Here is a 25482-nt window from a genome sequence, read left to right as displayed (position 1 = left end):
CCCTGTACATTTAAAATCAATCGGTATATACACCGTAGTTACATGTCATAATAAAATGATAATAACATGTTCAATGTACAGTTAAAAAGCAACAGATTCATTTGTACGTTAATTTGTAGCTTTTCAAGTCCGAGACGATGATTTGCCCAAGGCTAAGCGGCGCTTTACTAAATTACAATATCTTATAGATATCAATGAAAGATCTGTTTAGGATAAATTTAAAAAGAATTAAGATCATTCTACATTTTAAAACAACATCATAGAATTAGGCGAAACATCTAATAATTTCTAGCGAAATTCAACAATAAAATATATTCTTATACTTGTACCTTTTGTTCAAATAAAACGTATGTGCGTGTATATACATAAATAAAAATATAACATTTTGTTTCTTTTCATACTTAAAACAAAACCAGAGTATATAAAAAAAATTTTTATCCAATTGCTTTTCTATTTTCTTTTCGTTTGCTCTAAACTTTTCATACACTAAACAACTTTACCCAATTCCCATATACAGCTACGACTCATACTTAAATATAAACAAAGATATACAACATATAATACAAAAGTCAAAAAACAGCAGTAATTAAAAATTACATTTTTATCTTGCTGTTCTTCGTTTTCTCTCTCTTTATTTCGTGTAATATTGAGAAAGAAAGTTTTGGTTTTGTGGATGGAAATCAAAGAAAGAATTCAATAAATACATAGAAAAGTTGTACGTCAATTTATGACGTGGTAAATATTTTGGTTCCTTCTGGTAATATTACTTCTTCACCGACGTCAGTAAGGGTGACCGTAAGAGGAAGGATCAAAGGCATCAATATCTCCTGAAGTTGCATAACCGTTTGTTGGGTGGTGACTGATTCAGGTTGTTTGGTGATGGTAATAGTTTTAATATTCTGTGGTTTTACTATTTGCCCTTGTTCAAGAGTGGTTTGTTGCAGCACTCTTGTTTGTTGAGTATGCGGAGTTTGTTGAGTTTGTACCTGCGCCGACAATGCTTGAGCGCGATTCTGATTTTGCACAAAAGTTTGTTTACACCTTTTACTATGAGCGTATCGACTTCCATTGTTGTTAAACCGCCGATCACAGGTTGGGCAGGCGTAGGGTCTTTGACCAGTGTGAATGAAAACGTGCTCCTTCAGCGATTTCAAACGACGGAAATTTTTTGGACAGTATTTACAATGATACTTGGCCTCACCTGTGTGGGAAGTCAAATGATTTGCGAGCGTATCAGCTCTAGCAAATGCTCGCGAACAATATTGACAAATATACGGCCGTTCTTGCGTATGCGTTCTCATGTGCATTTTCAAGTAAGCGTTGGTCGTGAACGGCCGCGAACAAACCTCGCAAACGTATGGTTTTATGCCATTATGCGCCCTAAGATGTGCGATCAGAGTCGTCGATTGCGTGAAACTCTTTGAACAGATTTCGCAAAGAAATCTTTTCGAGCTGTCCGTTTCTTTGTTTTTCTTGAAAGTCCGATCATGTTTTGACAAATGATTCGTTAGCTGTTCCTCTTTAATGAAACGCTTTGTGCATCGTGTACATTTGTATGGTTTGATCATATTATGTTTGGCTACATGTATCTTTAAATGTTCCCTTCTATAAAATTTTTTTGGGCATATGTCGCACAGGTATTTTTTTCCTTCGTGGACTTGAATGTGTCGTAAAAGCCCTTTTCTCGATGTGTACTGCTTGTTACATTCCGTACACTCCAAACCCACGATATCAGTTCTTCTCTTTCTACCAATTTTTTCGCCCGGCTTCTTTTCCTCAGGTCGCGGCTCGATATCTCTTAAGTCTTCCTCCGTAAGGATACCCTCGGTAACATGTTTTGATCTGTGTTCTCGTAGAATCTCATTGTTCTCAAACGTATCTCCGCAGATGTTGCACTTTCTCACTTGATCGGGGTTCTTCTCTGAACACTTATCATAATGAGCTTTCAATTTGTCTTTGCGGTAGAACTTGACATTGCAAATATCACACTCGAAATTTGGCTCTTCGTGCAACAATTGATGACGTAGCAACGACTTTTTCGTGCTGTATCGTTTTTTGCACTTGGCGCACTCGTGATTATCCATCGGCCAATCTAAACCACTCTCAAAATCCGAATCGTAATCGTCATCTCTATTCTCTTTCTGATAGATCTTCTCGTTGGTATAGTCTTTTTGCCATTCTTTCTTCTCCGCCGATTGTTTTTGTTTTTCCGACTTGATTACTCGTTGTTGTTCATCTTTTACATGTTGCTCCATATGTTTCGTTAACGATTGCTTTGAACTGCATCTTTTATTGCAACTCGCACATTCCAATTCTTTCTTATAATTATGCCTTCTCTGTGAAGAAATTTCTCGCTTATTCCGAGTGTAATTACCATCCGTAGAATTAACGCGATTAATTCTATCGTTATTCTCCTCTTCCTCGTCATAGTCTTCCAAACCATCTTCTGTTTTAATTTTATCGATAATTTTTTGCGCGGCTCTCGCAGCGACTCTTTTAATGCGTTTATTAGGATCATATTCTTGGCCATAAAGGAAAGTTTTATGATTAGTGGCTATAAGATGATTACGTAAAGTAAGTTCATTACCGAATGTCTTGTTACATTGCGTACACTTGTAAGTTTTCACACGTTCGTGTTGTTGTTCCATATGCTTTTGCAACATTTCCTTCGTTGCAAATTGTTGACAACACATCTTACAGCTGTGATTGATCCCCGAATGACGATGAATCTCTGTATTTCTAAACAAGAAAATGTTAATCAATAACACATATATGATTTTCATATGACAACATAATACGTACTAATCTTTACTTCTTACCTACCTATCGTTTTTCTTTGCTGAATTATTCTCTATCTCTAACAACCCTGCCATTGGTTCGTCTTTTATCCCATCATCATTTTCTGCGCTTTCTTTATTCCCTATCTCATACCCAAGAGTTTCCTTCTTGATCGCATATTCTTTATCCATCTCGAGCTCTTGCTCGGTTAATACACCTTCAACCACATGTTTCGCACGATGATTTCTTAATTTCTCCAGTGAATCGAATTCGTCTTCGCATATGCTACAATTGAGTAGAGTATGCGAAATGGCGTGCTTTCGCAAGCTACGTTTCGTAGAAAATTTCTTTGTACACCTATCGCACGCAAATGTTTCTGTACGAACAGTGCGACTTTCCTGTTCCTCCTTTCTATTCGAATTACCCAGTCGTTTGCCGTTCTCACAGTCATCGTATTCGTAATCATCGGTATCATCGTTAACATCATCATCATTATTGTTGTTATTGTTGTTTCCTTCTCTTCCTTCGCCTTCACCTCCGCCGTCATCGCCATCGCCATCGTCATCGCCGCCACCACCACCGTCATTGCAATTTTTTACCCTATTCCCTTGTTCTTCCTCTCCATGGTCGTCTTGGCCCATCTCTTTTTGTTTGACTTTCTTTCGATACTCGGTATTCAAATTTCGACGTGCATCTTTATAATCATCAAGATCTAAACTATGTTCATCCTCGTGGAATGATATTTCCAGGGGCATCGAATCTTCTTTTCCTTCCTCTTTCTCTCTCTCATGTTTCTTCAAATGTTTACTAAACGAGGTTATATATATATATTGTTTACCACAATATGGGCATTTGTTTGATCTTTTACCCGACGGAGGTGATTTCGCAACATTGTAACTGTCTTTTTGTGGCGTATCTGGCGTTCTTTTCAAAGACAATACCTTTCGAACTTCTTCATGCGAATGCATATGTTCCTTCAAAACATTCTTTGACAAAAACTCCTTGTCGCACAGATAACATAGAAAAATTTTCTCTGATTGATCGGAGGATTGGTCTTTCTTTAATCTTGAGCTTAGGTTCAAATTTTCAAAGTAATTTTCTTCGTCAGAATCCCGTTTGGTCTCACAGATTCGTCGAACTAATTTACGTTTGCTTCTTCTCGTTTCATTTTGATACTGAGAATCTGCTTCTGGCTGAACATCCGTGTTCGTAATATCCAATTTTTCTTCTTCATCTTTTGCTTCGTCCTGTTTTATAGTTGCATCCGCTGCTTTTACCAAAAGATTTACATACTCCGTGTAATCTTCGCGTTGAAACGATTCTCCGGAGGTAAGTTGATGTTGATAATGATGATGATGCTGTTGTTGTTCCTGCTCCTGTTCATTTGCATTAGATAGTACACATTCCTGCTGTAATATATAATCATGCTCCACCGTTGTAATATTTTCGAGACACTCGTTATCCTGGTTTTCGTGTTTTAACATTCCTTCGTTAATGGGTATGATAACTTTAATGTCTTCTTCCTCATGACTCAGACACTCTTCCGATGTTTGCTCTGTAGCAATAGTTTGATCGATTACCTCCTCCATTATCGTGTTTCAATTCTGTTCTGGAGAACGGGAAAGAGTCGTTAATAACGGTGTTTGATTAAGTAAATACTGCCGGCCATGCGAATTCACTTTACCGCAAAGGAACGACGTAAAAAGAAAGGATTGCAAGAGAAAAAACAGAGAAACAGTAACGCACGTGTCGACAAGTCGAGACGTAGCATCGCAGCCTACTTTAGATACAAGCCATGGTGAAAATAAATTTGGCAACAGTGTTACAACTCTCACCTCGATGTAAACATAACCTACTCAACAGATGTGGCCTCTTAAACATTTTTTGTTATTTATGAAATGTTGTTATGATAAATAATATTAAAAGTACAACCAGCCGATTATAATGGAATACAATTGGATGTTTAACAGTGTACAAAATGCTATATATGTATACAGTGCAGGCTCACACAGGCACATATAAATTGTTTTGCAACTGCAACACCAACGCTCAGTACAGTTCAAAGTCAAAAGTCTCATATACTTATTTTGTATTTTTTATTTTACTTTTTGCAGTAATAACATACAGCAGCACATAGTGTTCTTTTTATATTTGGATTTTTTTTTAAATTAACAGTGTCGTAGCATTACTGTGCTCAACTTCAAGGAAAATTATAATCAAAACGTTTTAAAATCAAATAATTATGATTTCTTCATCTTTCTTCACTAATGATAATTACCATATTCTTGCAGCCATACAATAATATGACAATGTCGAAATCTAAAATGATAATGAGTCACAGTTTGTTTACTCCTTGGATAAGAAAATGTAGCACACCTTTTTAAATACAAATACGAATATTTATATTCTCATCTACAAACATTGTAATACCATATTTAAACAGTTGTCTCCTACTGTAACTTTTCTTATGAATTATATATAAATTTTTCTTATAATTATATGAAATTATATACTATCAAAATATACACTTTGCACTTGACCTATTCTTAGTACTCTCACTTTTATTAACGTGTATGTGTTCTCAGTTTCAAAAACTGATTACATTCAGAAGCAATTTCTTTCATACTCATGTTTGTTTAAAATCACTATAAATATTGCAAATTCGAGAGCCACGCATGAACTCTTTTGTCATTTATACGTCTCAATGCATCTATTCAATACACAATCATCATATTCGTGTACTGTTTAGATATAATTATTAAAAGAATTAGAAATATATGCTGGAGAAATTTCAACAGCAGAAGTATATACTCCACTGAACTTCAATATTAAAGTAGAAGTCTTGTAGCCTATAAAAACAGTGTTGCCGCACTGTGCATCATGGGTCGTTGTATCTAATTGTTAAAATAGTCTATGGTACTATACAAGACAGGTGCAAAAAAGGATTATACTACAAGATACATTGCACAATAGTATTTTAATTTAGAAGATACAATCATTAAAGTTTACAAATTGATACATTTGTTACCTTTCTTTGCACACCACAACTTAGCCGCTTCATGGAAACTGAAACACTAGCTCCGAATAGCGGTGAACGGACGAAATTAATCTTTTTATGAGAAAATAGAAAAAAGTCACATTTATCAGTTTACGAGCCCAACTTTTCTATTACTCAAAAATTAAATCAAAGATTTTGCTCCGAGAAATTCAATTTCTTATGTAATTAATTTCATGCGATTGGTACAAATTGTTGTTGGTTTGTAGCGGTACTTAAATGAATGTGTTTAGGAATGATGTAGGATGATGAGGTAGGGATTACGAAGGATATAGAAGGTGAAGTGCGTTTCGTTTCAGAGTCGCCGCCAAACTCATCAGTGGGGCTGATGGCGGCGACGCCTATCAGATGCTCCGTTTGTTAGGAACCTCTAAAGCTGAGCATAAACAGCACCTATCCTAGAGATTAGATTTTTTGTACGTTGCTTGTTTAACCTGAAAATCGCACTCGATCGTAAGATCGGTAAGCGGCATCCACTTGCGGCTTGTGCTGTTCGTATCTTCGGAACTGGTTATATTAACAAAGAACTAGAAGACAAGAAGCGCAATAGTGTATGATAAGAATAGAGATAGAAATTAGTTCCACCGTTTCACCGCTACGTAGCGTTAGTATTTCGATGTCCATGAGTAGAATAAATTTCCATTTGCAAAAAAAACCTTATCTATATTTGTGCTAATCGCGTATAATTAATTAATTATTTACACAAAAGAACTCAATTTCTTAGAGTAAAATCTTTAAATTTAATTTAATTTCTGCACAGAATTCAGTTCATAAATTGAATATTCTCATAAACGGACTAATTTTCGCCACTACTCGCAGCTAGTATTTTAGTGTTCACAAATTGAGGAAATTTTGATTTACGAAGAAAACTTAGTAATCTAATGTAGATGATTATTTTATAAACTTTTTTAATTGTGTTTCTAGAATTAGATCCTTAACCTTTTTTCTATATTACATTTGACCTCCAAAACTAATGATCTACGAAATACTAATCAGTAGATCGGAGTTGTCGGTGCTATAATATTGGAGTTCTTGTTTGAAACAACGTTTGAAATTTGAGTCAAAATCGCTTAAGTACTTGTGTATAATTAGTGTCAGTTTTTAGTTTAACAGTTAATAACGATATGTTCCATTTCTTTACGCGATAGTAAATTGTTAGTATCTATGGATTGAACATAAAGAACTGAAAGGATTAATTTATGTGATTTTGCTGCTTCAATTTTTTCTTATATACCATTTGAACCTTTGAAATTTGATAGTATGAAAAATGGCTATGGAAAATAGGAGACATGAGAAATCACTGGGTATCAAGTCTATTTTATATCCAATTTGTGTCATCAATTTTTATGTTTGTATTCGTATGTTTTATGAATTGTATATACATGCAATGAATTGTATATACAGGAAAAGCATAGAGAATGTAGAAAATGTTCTGATTTTTTTTTGATATTCGTTTATGTTCAATAATATATACGTTTATGAAGTATATTTGTTTATATTTATACACGCATATTTATGTAGAAAGCTATCTCACGAATGTATAAAAATTGTTTATTCGAAGATTCGAAAATTATTGTTCTTTTAATTGCTATTTTCTATTCTAGTACATCGTATCTGTACAAATAAAGCTTCGTCTTTGAAATTACATGTTTGGTTTAATTAGACTAACTTTTCCTTTCTCATTATTTACGAAATTGCATGTTTGTTTTTCGTTATTTGTTTCTAAAGTTCCGGTGCATTGCCTCGCAATTGCGTTCGCAAGCTACGTCTTTAATTCATCATAATAAATACTGTTAACGATGTTTAGTTCATCGATGATGAACAACCATAAGAGTCAACCGACCGGTCATCCGAATCAACAACCATAATTTGATTCTATTCGGTATCTTTTTGAGAGCTACATGCATGTCAAATTAGGGAGAGTAGAATGAATCATCGTCGATGCGCGCGCATGTAAGTACGGCTATTCGTCGTCTCTACGCGTTGCGAGTTGCGAGCTCGTGTTAGACGTCGGAGGAACGTAAATGTTGACAGATAATTAAAGTTACAACAAAAACCATCGTCTTATTTAACTTTTATTGTAAAACGAATACCTTCGTATGTTTTTGAATGCACGACATATCGAATCATTTCGGAAGAGTCGCAAATTTCTTTTATATATTTTCGGTAAGTTTTCTATAAATAGAAGAATTTTCGCGAGAAACCTAGTACATATCTCGAGAAACCTAGAGATTAAATTTTGGAATTTACGTGTGCGCGTGTGTATTTAATGATCAATGTTTCGTCTATTCATCATTTCAAAAAATAGTCATCTAAATCTGTTTTAAAATACGTGGTATTTAGTGTTACAAAAGTGTTACCGAGATTAATTCTAACATACATATCGTGCGTATAATACGTATGTACATATCAAGATGTGTGTGTGTGTGTATATATATGTATAAATGAGATTAGATCTTAGGTCATTTATATGTATTTTCGTTGTATTAAACATTTCTGTTTGTCAACTAAAGGATAAGAAAACGAGTATATAGATATATTTTTTAATTGGATATGTCACAGTGTGCGACATGTGTAGCGTATCGCGTTAGAGAAAATTCATCCGAAAAAGAAACAGAATTCGACAGGAGTAAAAGAGATAGAAAAAAATGTGCTTGGAATAGCAGCTAAAAGAAAAGGATCGTGTACGTTTAAAAATCCTTCAGCAGGAGGGAAACTATTTTTAGCTCGTACGACGCACACTATAGTGGATTGTAGTCTCTGGGTTCCTACATCTGTATTGAAGTAAATAGCAAGTCGTTTTATCAATGTTTCTGAGATGCATTGCTTTCATTTTTAGTAAGACTATGGAGAATGAACAACGGCATTATGAATTACGAAGTGGAAGTAGATCACGTTCCAGAACTCCTTTGGTACAAAGTAGCACCACCACAATTGAGCCAGAAACTTTAGAGCATCATTATCACTTGAGAAATCTAAGTCGAGAGAGGTCTCACACTCCTGGAGAAATTGCAAATGTTAAAAGACCTGGTAGAATATTGTACGTATAAAAAATTTCAGTTTTGATCATAGATGAATAATTATTTAAATATAAACGTACATATAGTTAATATTAAGTTTAATTTCAATATTGTTGTAGATCTGGTAGTAGCAGTAAAACAAACGACCAAAATGTGGGAACTATAACGGAGACAGAAAAAGAAATTGTCACAGTCGATACAACGTTGGGGAATAAAAGTAAGCACATTGAAAACTCTTCGTTCTATATGAAAAAAGGAGAACGTCGATCTGAACGGCAAAAAGCAAAAAAGAAAATATTTGCAAATGGTCAAAACGATAACAAAGAAGATTCGCTTATAAATAAAAGCGAAAAAGACGATAAAAGTATCTTTCTACATAGGACTTTTACTAGTGACTATTCTTCAGAGGAAACAGAACAAGAAGATACCCCGCACAAACCATGTTCTGCACATGAAATCTATAAACAAGCTGGTGATTGGTGGGAGTATGTACTTATTCTATCTGAATCATAATTTTATATTATTGTTTACTTGTATTCATTGAAACTTGATTAACTAATTTCTTACTTATAAGTAAATGTATTCTTATTTATAAGTAAATATCTTATCGTTGTTCTTTTTTTTTTTTTTTTTTTTTTGCTTGGTTTTTAACATTTTTTAACCTCTATATCCGAGCTATTAATGTTACAAAACAAATGGAGAGGACAGTAGTGTATTTTGAAAGAGTCCCATTTAACTTAACCAATACAACCTATTAATTGTGCGTTTTATTTTCACATCATTTCATATTACATTAAATTATTATATTTTTGATCAAAATCTTTTTTTATCTTTTGTTAGCGTATTTCCTAAAACGGATTACACCTATTCAGAAAAGTCCAAATGTCGTTATGAAATAGCACCAGGTATACTGGCAATGCCCAATATGTCCCGACGCTCCATCCATTCAAATACAGAAAATTCTAATCAATTTTTGTATACTCCGTCTAAGAATGATATATGTGAAACAACAAATATTGAAAAAGAGAAACAAACAAAAACAGAGAATTCTACTGTAAGTACAACAGAGTAATCGACTTATCTATATCTGGCCAGAATATGTAATATGTATATGAGTTGCAGTACGATTGTTAACGATTGAGACTTGTGAAAATTGTTATGACTTACGAAAACTATTATAGCTTTATTGTTAGGATTGAACGTAATAAAATTGATATATCTTTATTTACTTATTCTATTTTAGACATGAATTTACTTATTGCATATTCCACGTATAGAAATTCATTTATTGCAATGTTATTTATAATTTATTCTATTTGCTATTGTTTTTTTTTTATAGCTCAATGAATTTTATGGATCACATACACCGAAATTAGATAAATCCAAGGTTCAATACACAAAGACGCATGTAGAACAATACTATCGTCACAGAGAAGTAATTTATGCAGAACCTAGTAGTTTAACGAATTCACGATCAAGGTTTGTTATATCTAAAATTTACTTGTATAATGTGTTGTATAAATATCATATTGAATTAAAATATATATATATATATATATATATATATATATATATATATTTATTTATTTATTTATTTATTTTAGGCAATTGTTGCACTCTGATTTATCATTAAAACGTATGAATTCTCGAAAATGTGGAATCACATCTGCTATTGATTCTGACGTTGAATTAGAAGAAACAATTTCAAAAAACTATAACCAAAGAAACAAAATAGTGCAGCGATTTATGAGTTTTGTATCGATTATTGTTTTATGGTTTATAAAATTCCTTGAATTTCTGAAGCTGAAGACTGTTAAAAGAAGAGAATATTACGCCACTTACGAATATGGTATTGTAGGATTATTAATGTACCTGTAAAAGCAGTTTTACAATATAAATAATTTATTAATACATTTTAACTTTATTTACTTTCAGAATCTAAATACTCGAAAATCTGGAAATATGTCGACCATTGTTTGCAATATATTTATCTCTTTATGGTTAGAGTGTTCTTTTTCGATTCGTGGTTGTTGAGTCATGTATCCAGTACTAGAAGATGGATACACCAGAGAAGCCCAAAGATGTTTTGGGTTGCTTTATTGCCATTGCTTCTTCTTACTGGTAAATTTTATAACCATTAAACTACTGTAAAGGATTCGGCAATTAAGAAATATGTGACTTCGTATTGTTTTATTCCTCTCCTATTTTTTTTTTTTTTTTTTAATTATCTATCGTGTTTATCCTCAAGATCAAGTTTTTGCCTTGGCATCTTCGGGAAGACGGGTGAAACCTATCCTGGCGTTTCTTTTTCTTTTTGTTTCAGGACACATCGTGCAAAAACAGTCCTTTATCAGTCTGGATTCTCTGCGAAATATTCCCTATGATGTCACTGAGACGAGCAATCGCATCTTTAACAATATTATCAGCTTATCGATTTCTCAAAGCGATTTACTTGTTCAATATATAAAAACACTTAAAGACTTGTCATTATATTTCGTGCCGGGTGTGAACGTGTCTTCACCCGAGATGCCTTAGCATTGTTTAGAATTTGACCACTTAAAGATTTTTTCATTTGTTGTTTATAATTTACTTTAATACGTAGTTTCTAGTAACGTGGGACTTGGTTGAATTACGCTTTGTATTATGTGTATATGTAACGTAGCAATTATACATATGATATATATATATATATATATATATATATATATATATATATATATATATATATATATATATATATATATATATATAAATGTACGTATATGCATTATAATGCATAACTGGTTTTTTGTAATTATTAATATTTACTAATACTAATATTTGTTAATAACAAATTACACGCATCGCATTTTTAAAGTAGAAAATTATAATTGGTACCGAGAAATATTGCCATGTTATGTTTTTGATATATTTTATACAATCTTATTACTAGTCACTATATATATTTATGGTGCATACAAACGAAGTAAATAACAATAATTATATGCAAAAGTTATCTTTACGTATACCCGATGCTATGGTATCTGTAAGAACACGTTCATATGTCGTTCGTAGAAATAGAACAGTAATTGGTTATTCGCAATGTAATGTTGTCAATATAAAACAAGAAACCACAACCAATGGTTAAATTTAATAATGGGAGAAGGATAGAGGGAGTAGGATTTGTTCACTAACAATGTAAAATTAGGATATTCGTGCTTCACAAGGAATATGGATATAATCTCTATATTTCAATATCATCGGAATGGTGAGTCCCTTCGTCTATCCTTCTCTCGGTATGTAACAGTATGTAACAAGTTACAAAATTGGCAAAATTTGAAGAAAATTATATTTTTATATTTCAGGTTGGTGGTGTTTACTACACTATTCAACTTTGTTTCCTCTCACCAAAGTAATTACACAGCAATTTGGAGTTGGACAGAAGTTAAATCCGAGTGATAAACCATTATTTTTAAAGTGGGAAATGTTTAGGAAAGAAGATAATTTTGAATCGATCACCGAAAAATTACACAGTAGAATCAGTAATTTAGAGGATCGATCTATCGAACAGTCTGTAAGAATTTTTGTTGATTTTTAATTTCACAATGAAAAACAGATTTATCTGTTTTTAACAATTAGCTACTAGCTACAAATATTTAATATATACAGGATCGTCTTTTCAATATAACTCAGTCGCTTGAGCAGCTAAGGGAAAAAGGATATGTTTGGTCAAAATATGATGTAAGTTTGAACATTTTGTTCTTGATACTCTTTGGCTTTAGTATTACTTGGCACTATATCTGATTTTATTTCAGAACGAGATATTATTGTTGGAAAAGAGAATGAAAGAATATAAATTAGATAATATATACTCTCAAGAAATTAATATCATTAAATCACAGTTGGAAAGACTGAAAGAATTTTATTCAGAATTAAAATCGTGTTGTAACACGCATACAAATCATATTAGTAGTGAAGATTTGGAAAAACGAATTCAAATAGTTTTTACTGATTATTTTGATACTTTAATGTCGAAAAGAGAAAAAGGTATTCGCGATAGAAATTACTACGATTACTACGATAGAAATCGTAGTAATCATTCAAACGCGAGTGAAATATGTTTCCTTTCTAGTTACGTATCAAATATAAGGAAAGTAAATGTGAAATACATGAAAAATAATTCTTTTTTACAGTTCAAGATAAATCGTGGATTGTTAACGATAACGTTGTAACGGATGACCGTGTGCGCGAAATAGTTAAGGAAGCTATAAAAATATATGACGCGGATAAAACGGGACGCGTTGACTATGCTTTGGAGTCTGCTGGTAATTTATCGATTTCAATTGATCGAATCAACACAATAATTATTCTGACTGAACTGATATATTGTCATTATTTTTTCTTTTTTTTTATTAATAGGTGGTCAGATCATTAGTACACGTTGTACGCAAAGATACGATACAAAAACTAGAGTAGTCAAGTTATTGGCTTTTACCCTATATCATGAAAATAATAATCCTCGTACGGTGATACAAGGAAATCCAATACAACCAGGTGCTTGCTGGGCATTTCAAGGCTTTCCAGGATATTTATTAATTAAGTTGCGAAGTTCTATTTACGTTACTGGATTTACTGTGGAACACGCACCGAAATCAATTTTGCCTAATGAAGAAATGAGAAGTGCTCCTAAAAAATTTAATGTTTGGGTAAGTAAGCCTACTCTTTTGTGTATACATCACGTATGTTTTAAATTCCACATTTCTACGTTGTTAAATAGGGTTTTGTCGATGAGAATGATTCTGAACCAGTATTGTTCGGTGACTATGAATTTGCTGCTACAGATGATAGTTTGCAATACTTTCCAGTTAAAGTAAGTTGCATCTTTAATACAATAATCTTATTAAATCATCCTGAAAGTAACCACAACTTTGAATTGTCCGTTTCCGAAGTACACACTAAATTCAAATAAGCGCTACTGTACTTATTAAAAGAAAATTATATATTTTGGCCAATGATGGTATTTAGTTTTAGTTTTCAGTTCATGACTCAGTTTTTGCAATCAAATCAAATCAAAATCGATAAGGTCATATCGTAGATCTAGTCTATAAATATAACTAAAATACATTATGGTGTTTATTTATGTTTTTTTAAGGCAATTAATTTGAAAGCTTGTGTCAGATTTGAGGATGATCCACTTATACATTTTGTGTTTTCTTAAACATTCATTCTAATATAATTTTGATATTTTTAAATGTAGAATACAACGATCAAGACACCATACGAATATGTGGAATTAAGAATACATAGTAATCATGGACAACTTGAATATACATGTTTGTATAGATTTCGCGTACACGGAAAATCGGTCTAAATTATCTTTCACTGAAAATTCAAGTGCAAATATTTCGAACATTGTAGTAATTGTAGTAAGAATGAATTTGCAATTTGATTCATATCAGATAGTAAAGAAAGCAAGTGAATGAATGAATGCGTGAGTCGATAATGGATAATGGAAAATGGTTTGAAAGGGAAGAAAATTGAACGAGAAAGTTATTGCATGTTGTGCCTTCAATTACTTGATGTAACAATAACCACTGCGATCTAGAGAGAGAATTATTTTATAACGCAACATATATACAAAGTGAATGAGATGAACGTTACCTTATCACACATAGACAATACAAGCCTATGTACATAGAGTCGATTATTTAACCATTCTCTTTTTTTGTATTGAATGTTTGTGCTCTTTTTCCACAGTTTTATTGTAGTACAAGCACAAATGTAACAATTTCTTTCAACAAGATACGTACAAAAAGAAAGAACACAAGCCATTATTTTGAAGTATCGATTAGATAGAAATAAGAAATATGAGTTGTTATCGGAGAAAAAGCTCGGCATTTTAAATATTATCCAAAGTTCAATACCATTACGTTTGTGATATCGTACAGTTGTATAATTCACGCGAAAGTACAAATTGTACAAAAAAGCTGTGCCTAACTTCAGTACAGCGTTTCTACGATAATTTTGATTATACTAATGCGTTTTATATAGAAATCTAGTATAACATATTTGATAATATATTTGATCAGCGCATATACATCCATTATGCGCATGTGTGTATATATGCACATATATTGTATGTACATGTATAAAACAACAAGAAATATATTATGTTTTCCAAGTTATAAACTAAGTTTACAAAAAAAAAAAAAAAATACCTCCTCCTTTACCCTCCTTTACAGCTCTTGAAGTTTCTTTATTGAATATAATACGATTGTACTATTTACATTTATTTATTACTTCCTCTAATTTGCACGTCGCAAAGCATTGTCATCTTCTTTGATCAAAAGTGTACAGCGTCCAAAGAATACTTCGAAAGCAGAAACACGTAAGTAAAATATAAAAATATAAGTATAAAAAAGATTATATATAAAAGAAATACATTGTTTAAATCCGAAATGAAATAACGAGAATAAAATTGTTGAAAATATTTTAATGTCGCGAAATCGTTCAATACAATTTTAATTTTGACTCGTTATACGAAACAGGCTATATACGAACAAGTACGTACATACATATATATGAAGGCATGCTATATTAATTTTACAAAAAACAAATGTTACAATAAATGATACGTTCATACGTGTAAAATCTGTATATATAATGAATTATAACGAACGTGGAAAAACACTATTAACCACGATATTTTTACTCTAAAAGATTTTCTGCTTGCATCTTGTAGATTATCAATCATTATCTTTTATTGTCTGTAAAAATCAATATTGGCGTGTTTCAATTATCTACTTATTTGTTATCCAATAACTTTCTAACCTAACTTAAAAATATTAGCCATGAATTATTAAAAATAATCGAGTCAGCGAGATATGAAGAAGCTAATTAATTTGCGCATGGATATAATGTGGATATGATGTGTTAAAAATTAGAATAAATTAACATTACCATAACATTTTTTATTAAATAAATTTTTCCATTTAAATCTTTAAATATATGTAAGTACTTACATACTACATGCGTGTAGTTAATTTTAATGTGTACATATACATATATTCCAAATAAAGGAGCTAGTGGTCACAGGAACAGTTTCAAATAACCGTTTTATGGTCTGTAATTGTAAAATTTCCAATTTTACAATTGATATATAGAATTGATCGTCATTTTCTTCGATGTTTTTGGAACACAAAAGATAATTTTCATCGATTTTTTATACAATCAATATGCATACTGTCAGTTGAAAATTGGAATTTAATCGAGATCACTTGTTTCTATGTACATATATATATATATATACATATGTATATGATTTCAGATTCGTGTTTTAGATCAAGCTCGTTGTAAATTAACATTGTATAACATATGTTTTGGATAAACATCAAGAACAGTCTATCAATGTACATAAAATACTGATATTTTACTAAGAAATGGTCTTATCAACTTGTTGAAGTTTACCCTACATGCAGTTCATGTATGTATATATGTACGTACGTATGTATGTACAAAATGTGTCAATTGGGAAGACTAAAGATATTATACATATGTATACGTGGCACTAATTTATTTCTATCGTTTATGGTTGATGTGTACAGAAAGCAAGAAATTATTCGCTTTTAGATATATCACGTCCGGAACAAAATTTCATTTGAACTTTGACTGACTAGTTTTATTCGATCTGGCTGAGGATTGTTGATATAAGTTGTAAGTAGAAATTAATTGTAACAATTGATTACGATAGAATGCTGAAGCAGTTTAAGAGGTTAATATTAAGGAGTAATAATAAGATACGGAAATGGCAGAAAGGACATTGATTTTTGCATCATCTTTATTCACGCAAAACAAGAATAGATTTAAATAATTGTGTCAATAATCGTACGCGTACACATACGTGTGTGTGCGTACACGTCGCTTAGGTACATGAAGCGCGTGTACGTATTTTATTATGCATATACATGCATATTTATACGTTACACTTTATGCATGTACGTAATATAAAGTGTACGTATAATGTACAATATGTTCATGTACGTATATGTGGTATACGGTATACGTTTATTTATACCTGTACATGTCATACATATTTCGCATGCACATATATACACATGTATGTATGTATGCATGCGTGTGCGTGCGTGCGCGCGCGCGTGTGTGTGTATGAATGTATATACGAGTGTAAGTATGCATATAAAGTATATAATATATAATATATAATATATAATATATATCATATATTATATAAAATGTAATATAATATACATAGTACGTGTGGATATGTGTGCGTGGTGCGCGTGTACATACGTGTATATGTAGAGGGTGAGGGAGAGGGAGAGGGAGGAGGAAAGGAGGGGGGAGATAAAATTGCAAAAGAGTGGATGTAAATCAGAACATAACATGCGCATGTTAAACCGCATCTTTTTCGTCTCTACCAACGTTCCTGCCGACACGAGCAATGGGATATCATCGATATGCATATGTACATAAGATACATTACATATCGGAAAATGCATAATTGATAATCAATTGTTTTATCTGTATTCTTATTCCAATGGCGATTGATACAAGACTTTGCATAGCAAATACATATTTGCGTGTAGGTGATTTCGAGCAACAGTTGCGGTCACGTAGTAGAAACGAATACATGCCAGTAATAAGATTTTGGAACGATATTGGAATATAGATTCAATACTGATTTTGGAATGGTTCGTGCTTCCCATAAAGGGGACAAGTGTTAGAACAATAAATAATATTCAATAACATTAATGGAATCTCCATAACGTCCACTTACTTACGATTCCTGCTTGATAATCAGAGATCATCTATCGGACTATAAACTTACATATACATATGTATACACGAAAATGATAAATTTCGATCATAGGTTTCCTCATGCCATAAGTATTTCGAAGAATAGCGTTGTTGCGTAAGTTTTGTGACCGCTTTATGATCGCCTTTCTCAAACTAGAAGAAAGTGAACAAATAAATAAATATTTTGTACGTACGTTTACTCTACGTACGCATAACTCCGTTCATCGTTTCGCTTACGAGTTACGAAGTTAACAAATGAATATTCGCATTACTGGTTCTTTCAACTATCTGCAGCAAGCAATTTTATTCGTTTCTTCATATTTTTCTAGGCAATCGTTGAAGATGAACTTGGAGTTGTTACATTATTATAGCGATATTATATCGTAGAAATGAAACAACAAGTACGCTATAAACTAACAAATATATATATATATATATATATATATATATATATATATATAATGTGCTATAAACACAATAGCAATAATAAAAATAATAATCGTAGTAGCGATAGCAATAAATTAATAATAGTGATTGCATTAGTGATAATAACAGTAGTAGTAATAGAAAATAGTAGTGATAGTAGTAGAAATGACAGCAGTGGTAATAATAATCAATAAGGATAGCAGTAAGAAGAAGAAGAAGGATAATAATTGCAACAGTAATACTAATGAACCGTCATTATTGTGTAGTTACCGTCATCGTGTCGTGTTACAATTGAAGTTAACAGTAGCAATAATGGAAATAATAGCATTAGTGAATGTAACAGTAGTAGTGGTAAAAGTGGAAATGGAGTAGCGATGATACGACACAAGCAGGCACTTTTACTTATATACAATTGCAACGATAATTGCAGTAGAAACGGTCACAGTAGCGATAATAGTACTATCGGAGGTAGCACAGCAACGGTATAATGATTACTTTTTTTACTGTATTTGTTGTTGCAGTTATAAGAATGGCGGTTATGACAGTATTAACGGTAGTAGCAGCGTTAATAATAAAAATACTGCAGATGATATTGGTACTGGTGACGTAGCAATAATTTGATCCACAAATTCTCCTCGATCTTGTTTCGAATGCCCAGTTTTAGCCAATCGTCCGAACGTTTCGACCATCGAATTGAAAACTATTATTAATGTAGGAATTTAAAGTCTTCTTTCATAAGCGCATATAAAGCGGTTTGGCCAAAATCTTCAAATAATAATTGCGGCAAATCATTCTAAAGGCTTTATCTATGCATCTATCTATGTATCTATTTATCTACATATCTATCGATTCATCCATATATCTATCTATCTATTTACCAATCTATCTGTGTATCTCTCTATCTATCTATCTATCCATGTGTGTATCTATATATGTATGTATGTAATGTATGTATGTATGTCTGTACGTATGTATGTATGCGTGTGCGTGTGTGTGTATGTATGTATGTATGTATGTACGTATGCACGTATGTATGCACGTATGCACGTATGTACGTTGTGTACGTGTGTATGTATGTATGTATGTATGTATGTATGTATGTATGTATGTATGTATGTATGTATGTATGTATGTATGTATGTATGTATCTATCTATCTATCTATCTATCTATCTATCTATCTGTCTGTCTATCTATCTGTCTGTCTATCTATCTGTCTGTCTATCTATCTATCTATCTATGTATCTATTTATCTATTCATCTATCAATCTATCTATCCATCTGTCTACCTACCCACCTACATACCTACCTACCTATTTATCTATTTACCAGCTATCTATTTATCTATCTATCTGTCTATCCATTCATCTGTTGCTCCATCTATCTATATCTATTTACTACCCATCTTTCTGTCTATCTATATAACTATGTATCTATCTGTTTCTATCGACCACTGGAATCATATAAGTAACATGTACGATTGTTGATTTTCTAAGAATTATAATACCAATACAAAAGAAAATAAAAAATAATAATCGTTGTAATAACGGACGACGGAATTTAACGCAAATAATTAATGAATAATTGAATAAAATACAAATATTGTATCGACTAGATTCGTATATGGGTTTTTCATTAGCACGCAAACTATGATCATACCACTTCGATTCCATCCGCTTTGATACGCGAAACCTTAAAAGGAGAGAAAAGTGAACAAGACGAAATCACTAATGACAAAAAAGTGACCAATTCAATTAATATCTATCTTACGTCAATGACCACACAAAGCCGTCTGTGAATCTGTCACAGCAATTACAGATCCGCTTTACGTCAAAAGTCGAAATAATTTATCCGTGCAGTATATTATATGAAATTTAATCGTTTTTTCAAAGATGTATTCCCGAACGTGATAATCATCGCGTAACTATACAGTTACAAACGTGTATGTCTTATTCTCTTTCTCTTTCTCTTTCTCTTTCTCTTTCTCTCCTCCACTTCTCTCTCCTTCTCTCTTCCTTCCTCTTCTCCTCTCACTCCTCTCTCACCCCCTTCCTCGCTGTATATGCGTGGCAATTGATAATTACTTTTACGGTTAATAATAATAATAATAATAATAATAATAATAATAATAATAATGATAATAATAATGATAATGATAATGATAATAATAATAATAATAATAATAATAATAATATTTCTGCATACTGTTCTATCCTGGAAAAGGAAGGAAGAGGTATGACTACGTAGCGTGCCTGGAATTCCCAATTCAGGAGTGTACGATGTTTCGGATGTCGTGAAGAAAGTAGCATGAATGGACGTTGCGTTGTTGTAAGTTTTCCAAAATTCTGTGTGAAAATCACAATGACCATTTTGTGGAAACTGCTTCTCGTAACATCTCGTTTCCCGTTTCTCGTTTCTCGTTTCTCGTTTCTCGTAGTTGCTCGTTGGTCTCGTCAGAATATACCTCGTTCATCGTCGTAGATGTCGTGTCTGATAAAAGTCTTCGTAATGAAAGCGCCTCTGTGTTCTTTTCTTCTTACTTCTTGCGGCCTAGGTACTCGACCATCTCGAAAAGCTTTTCTTTCTCATCTTCAAGCAGCAATGCTTGAATGCAGCTTGTAAAGTATTGCGTACCAAAGCAGTCTTGCCTAAATGTACAAAAAGAAAAAAAACTGCATTAGATGGATCTCTCGGACAGATGTATTTTATACTTTATCCGTGTTCAGTGTGTTAGGTCAACGACGTTCGAATGTAAAGTCGAATGTAAAACCGAAGAAGAAGGAGAAAGAAAGGAAACAAAAGAGAAAATTCTAGGATTCGTTCGTTTGATTTCACCTGATTTTTCTTTCAACGTCTCTCTAATCTTCTTATCTATAGTACAATCAATCTATATTTATATTATAATTTCGTATAGTTGTATGTTTAATGAAAAAATTTTGACTTTCTCACTGTTATTGCGTATTAAGCTGAGACAAATTTTATTTTACGAGTAAGTAAAATATCAGGGGACAAAATATCAGAGTACGTCTTTTTGCACGACAAATACAAGTACAAACGAATCCGTCAGTTTTGATGCAACGAGTATGATATGAATGGCGTAGAATTGAAAAAACATGCCGATCGAATTCCGGCAACCGTTAAATATCTACAACAGATGTATCTCGTCTGCAAAAATTGTAATTGCAAGGAGACAAAAACAAAATGCATAAGAGCTGCTGCCTCCGATAAGAGAACCTGTAAAAACATTTGAGCGTTGCAAAAAAATTTGTTTCGTTATTCTCTTTCTTGCAGCGTTTCCATTGGCATCCTGTTCCCGTCTGAAAAAATGTACGTCTGAAAAATGTACGTTAGTAGTACGCAAAATCAACGTTGTTTCGACGTCGAGGCACGATAACGCGCGACAAAAAACATTTTTAATTTTGAAAAACATGTGCTGCTCGTGTGTGTTGTTGAAAAAAAAAAATGTTGTGGAAAAAAGAAACGAATGAAAAACAACGGTCGTAGAAAATCGGAAAAAAGAGATTTGGTAAAAGTGAAAAACAATGACAATGTATAGATAGGTACATTGAGATATGTATGTTTCATATAGATATGTATGTACGTATGTACGTATGTATGTACGTATGTACGTATGTATGTATGTATGTATGTATGTATGTAGATCCGAAACATAGTTACGATATTAAGAAACACATTAATACACATACGAATACATACGTATTTATTTATCGTGTGAGAAAAGTATGAGCAATGGATCGAAGAGCTATTTATTCATATTGATAGTAGTAATTAATAATTAATAAAATACCGAGCAACGTCGTTTTATTGTTGCGAAATTTGCTGAGAATTACCTAAAGGCACAAGGCAGCGTGCACAAATGTCGCGTATCATCGTGTATATTGTGTGCATCGTTGAGTCGTGGTTCATAAATTCTTGAGACGACGTCAAAGGCAAATAGTTTCGATCGGAAAACAGCTACTTAGTTTGATTGTAAATGTTGAGAAATATCAGGAACGAGAATTTGTTAACGAGCAACGAAAGCAAACGTAGAGAACAAGCAAAAAATAGAGAAACACGAGAAGTTGAAAAGTAAAAGTACAAGTAGAATCTTGAAAGAGAAGTGAAAAGAAGAAAGAGAAGGAGGGGAAAGGGAGTGAAAGGGAAGGAGGAGAAGGCCGAAGAAAAGAAGATGTTACAAGAAGATGTAACAGTGTAAAACACGTAGGAAAACGTAGTTAATCGGAACTCGAACAGAAAGACTGAAAGATCTGAAAGAAAAGAATGAAATAAAAAAGAAGGACGAGGAAAGGGGGAGGCAAAACAGATAGTTTGGTGAATAGAATTGGAATTAGAATACTACGCGTAAAGGTATAAAAAACGAAAATACACGGATAAGAAATCATAAACATAAAAAACGAAGCTACCTAAACCCCGGGTTCCGCTCCATGTAGTTGCTTGATCCATGTTTGGATCTTCTCTACCTCGTCTTGTAACAACAACACGTCTAAGCATCCTTTGAAGTAGTCTGACGTAAAGCAGTTTTTCCTGGAAAAGATTTTAAAATACAAATGCTAAATATAATCCGGTGAAATCGCGACGTGTCGTTATCTTGTGTGCGATTTGTCCTAGATCTGAAAATAAATGAAACATTCGCAATTCACTCTCGCGCGTGTGGAACGCGCGTGCGAGGATTTTTGGATAACCTTCGACCCACAAATTTACATTCCTTCGTTCCTTCATCGTCGGTGAAATAACAACTGGAGAATATATATATATATATATGTATATATACACATACTCCCTTCTCTGCAATTATCTCGCAATTATCAACATCGACGTTCGGAGTGTGTATCACTGTGTTTTGCTCTTGCGAAAAGCTCGTGAAAAGCATAAGCTAATAAATCGGTCGCACGTACGTGTTACAGAGAGAGAAGAGTTCTCTTCGATTCGTAATGGTTTCGTAATTTGAACGAAAGAACGCCATTCGATCGTGCATTATATCATATCGTACGTTATATCATATCATCGGCTTGAAAATCATTCTGATTTGTTTAAGAGGATATTTAAGAAAAGTCGAACGGTAAAGGAAAAAATGAGACGATCGCAGATATATAATCGAAGTAAGATCATGCTTGCAGTAAAATGAGTGCCTTTTTTTTTCTTTTATCAAAGGAGAAGACGATATTTGCGACTTGGGCGAGCAAAGGCATTCGAGATGAAAACGCAAGCACACTCCAAGTAAGTGTTGGCGCACAAATTCATCCGTCGATGGTTATCCAAATCCATTTACAAGATGCAACAAACGCGCGAAACAAATACATAGACGCATATATATATATATATATATATATATACACGAATATGGTGGACAAATTAAAGTTGAAATTAGATAGATGCAAGTTTTTGTAAATAATTACCTGCACAGTTGATGCAATTGAGGTTCCCGAAACAGGTTATAACAGTCCTCGCAGATACGATCCAGCCGGGCAAAGATACTTTTATCGTATATACCCTTACATTGAATGTCGATAAACGACCTTTTACCCAAAGGATGTCCGTTCAAGATGCCAGCGTCCGTTAAACCGATGCACGACGAAACGAGTAACAGGGTGACAGACCAGGCTAATACAGAGACAAGTTTTGGGCAGGGTATCGATGCAGTTGACACGATCGACGATTCGCTTGGCAGCGAAGGTAGCCTCGAACAGGAGGTTTGTTGCACGCTCCACGGATACGACGATAAGTTTGACGTCGACCACGTCGCCGTTGACAGCGGTACAAAGATGGACGTTGGCGACGGCGACGACGTTGGTCTTGGCGTTGAAGACGACATCGTTATAGATGATATCGACGTAGCTGATGATAGCGGTGTGGGTGGGATAGATGGACGGGACATCGAGAACGGCAACGTTAACGATGACAAAGATGATGGCGGCGGCGGCGGCGGCGGCGACGACGACGACGACGACGACGACGACGACGAAGATTGAAGCCTCTGTTGCCGATGCATAGTCTAAAAGAGAAACAAAGTAAATAAAGATGGACGAATGAAAAAGAAATGGAAAATGTCAAGCTGGAAAAACTCTAGTTAATAGTAGTTTGAGATTTGCTCGAACCCAAGTCGAGACCAATCGTTTAATTATACAATAAAACTGTATCAAAGAGAAAACATGTGAAAAGCAAATATTGCGAGAGAAAAAAAAAAAAAGTTGGGTTTAAATTCATGTCTTGAAGCACGCGAGATAAGCGTCAGAGGGAGAGGGAGAGGGAGAGGGAGAGGGAGAGGGAGGGAGAGAGAGAGAGAGAGAGAAATGAAAAAATGTGTCAAACTGATCGATTATTGTCAAAGTGCGTGTACTCGTAGTCGGTGTACAGCAGCTACGGTAGATACGCATGGATTTCATACTTGTACGCGTTGGAGCGTGGCCGCGCGTTCTCTTTCTCGAATCGAGTCTTCCTCGAATTCGAAAGCATTCGAAAGCATTGGAGAGGCAATAGAGGCTGTTGGGCGTTGAGCGTTGAGCGTTGAGCGTTGAGCGTTGAGCGTTGGGCGTTGGGTCGCGCTCGCCAACAAGAGTGGTCGTCGCCTCGTCGCCTCGTCGCCTCGTCTCTCTGGCCTCTCTGGCCTCTCTGGCCTCTTTGGCCTCTCTGGCCTCTCTTGCCTCTTTTTACCGCAGCGTGACAGTAACAGTAAGAAACAGCGGCGACAAGTAAGTAAGGAGAACGAAAAGGAGAATCAAGACAATGACAACAACGTCGACGACAATGACGATTGAGAGCAGCCGTGCTCTGCACGGTCGAGCATATGGTATTTCCAGGCTGGACAAACCGAAAGCAATTGGCGAGGTAAAAGTAAAGATGTAAAGCACTCCTAACCAGTTCCGCGGCAGTGGTTGTGAATGGACCACACGCAGGTAGGCCCCACCTGTAAACGTCCTGAACCGACAACTTCATTAAGCGGAGCTGAAGCAGCACAGAGCGGCGGCGCAGCACGCTCGGCACGGTACTGCATAGCAATGCGCGAGCGAGACGAGGGGAGCCTTCTTATGCGCGGCGATGCGCGGCGATGCGCGGCGATGCGGGGCAATGCGAGATTCTCCAACGCACGACCGTTTCTTTCTTCTTTCTTCTTTTGCCTTCGTCTCATCGACGGCACCTGTACACGCCGAGAGAACGGGCAACGTTTCGCTCGGTTCTCTTTTTTCGGAACATAATCACTGCTCCCGGGTGGGATCTTATTTTTAGCCACCGACCGATTCTTGGAACTCTCAAACCGCCCCTCCGCCCCCCTCCACCCCTCCAACCCACTCTATATCGAACCCCCACCTGGTAATTGCCTGCAGCCCGATAATTTGCCTCTGAAGTCGCTCTCGGTCTCAATCGTTGAGCATCGTCTCACGGATTCTCA

The 25482-nt window shown here is 34.1% G+C and overlaps 3 protein-coding genes across 9 annotated transcripts; 1 reads left to right on the top strand and 2 right to left on the bottom strand.

The window, feature by feature from the left end:
- Positions 1 to 147: 147 nt before the first annotated feature.
- On the bottom strand, positions 148 to 6045 carry LOC122532339 (zinc finger protein 26-like). 5 transcript variants are annotated; one of them, XM_043661043.1, is made up of 4 exons: positions 5807 to 6045; positions 5057 to 5154; positions 2824 to 4387; positions 148 to 2739 (listed from the first exon to the last, which is right to left on the bottom strand). In XM_043661043.1, the coding sequence occupies exons 3-4, from the start codon at positions 4365 to 4367 to the stop codon at positions 726 to 728; spliced, it is 3558 nt and encodes a 1185-aa protein (XP_043516978.1). In that variant the 5' UTR covers positions 4368 to 4387; positions 5057 to 5154; positions 5807 to 6045; the 3' UTR covers positions 148 to 725. The 5 variants fall into 5 exon arrangements, with proteins under 5 accessions (XP_043516978.1, XP_043516973.1, XP_043516975.1 ...); XM_043661038.1 differs by lacking the exon at positions 5807 to 6045 and adding an exon at positions 5338 to 5748 and having other exon boundaries at positions 5057 to 5190; XM_043661040.1 differs by lacking the exon at positions 5057 to 5154.
- LOC122532348 (A-agglutinin anchorage subunit) lies at positions 5477 to 25353 on the bottom strand. Its single transcript, XM_043661059.1, has 5 exons — positions 24951 to 25353; positions 23492 to 24087; positions 22499 to 22619; positions 20280 to 20722; positions 5477 to 5488 (listed from the first exon to the last, which is right to left on the bottom strand). Exons 1-3 carry the CDS (start codon positions 25026 to 25028, stop codon positions 22499 to 22501), a joined length of 795 nt encoding a protein of 264 aa, XP_043516994.1. The 5' UTR covers positions 25029 to 25353; the 3' UTR covers positions 5477 to 5488; positions 20280 to 20722.
- LOC122532342 lies at positions 7774 to 14811 on the top strand. Of its 3 annotated transcripts, none has more exons than XM_043661048.1 (14): positions 7774 to 7999; positions 8673 to 8873; positions 8973 to 9338; positions 9694 to 9907; positions 10193 to 10332; positions 10458 to 10702; positions 10789 to 10974; positions 12198 to 12406; positions 12502 to 12573; positions 12648 to 12879; positions 13026 to 13157; positions 13252 to 13538; positions 13610 to 13702; positions 14090 to 14811. In XM_043661048.1, exons 2-14 carry the CDS (start codon positions 8680 to 8682, stop codon positions 14201 to 14203), a joined length of 2484 nt encoding a protein of 827 aa, XP_043516983.1. In that variant the 5' UTR covers positions 7774 to 7999; positions 8673 to 8679; the 3' UTR covers positions 14204 to 14811. The 3 variants fall into 3 exon arrangements, with proteins under 3 accessions (XP_043516983.1, XP_043516985.1, XP_043516984.1); XM_043661050.1 differs by having other exon boundaries at positions 7799 to 7853; XM_043661049.1 differs by lacking the exon at positions 7774 to 7999 and adding an exon at positions 8330 to 8517.
- Positions 25354 to 25482: the final 129 nt, after the last annotated feature.

This window comes from Frieseomelitta varia, unplaced genomic scaffold (genome assembly GCF_011392965.1).
Source record: "Frieseomelitta varia isolate USP_RPSP 00005682 unplaced genomic scaffold, Fvar_1.2 scaffold_448, whole genome shotgun sequence".
Classification (NCBI taxonomy): domain Eukaryota; kingdom Metazoa; phylum Arthropoda; class Insecta; order Hymenoptera; family Apidae; genus Frieseomelitta; species Frieseomelitta varia.
Note: the sequence above shows the minus strand (reverse complement) of the source record. Positions and strands in the feature narration are given on the sequence as shown.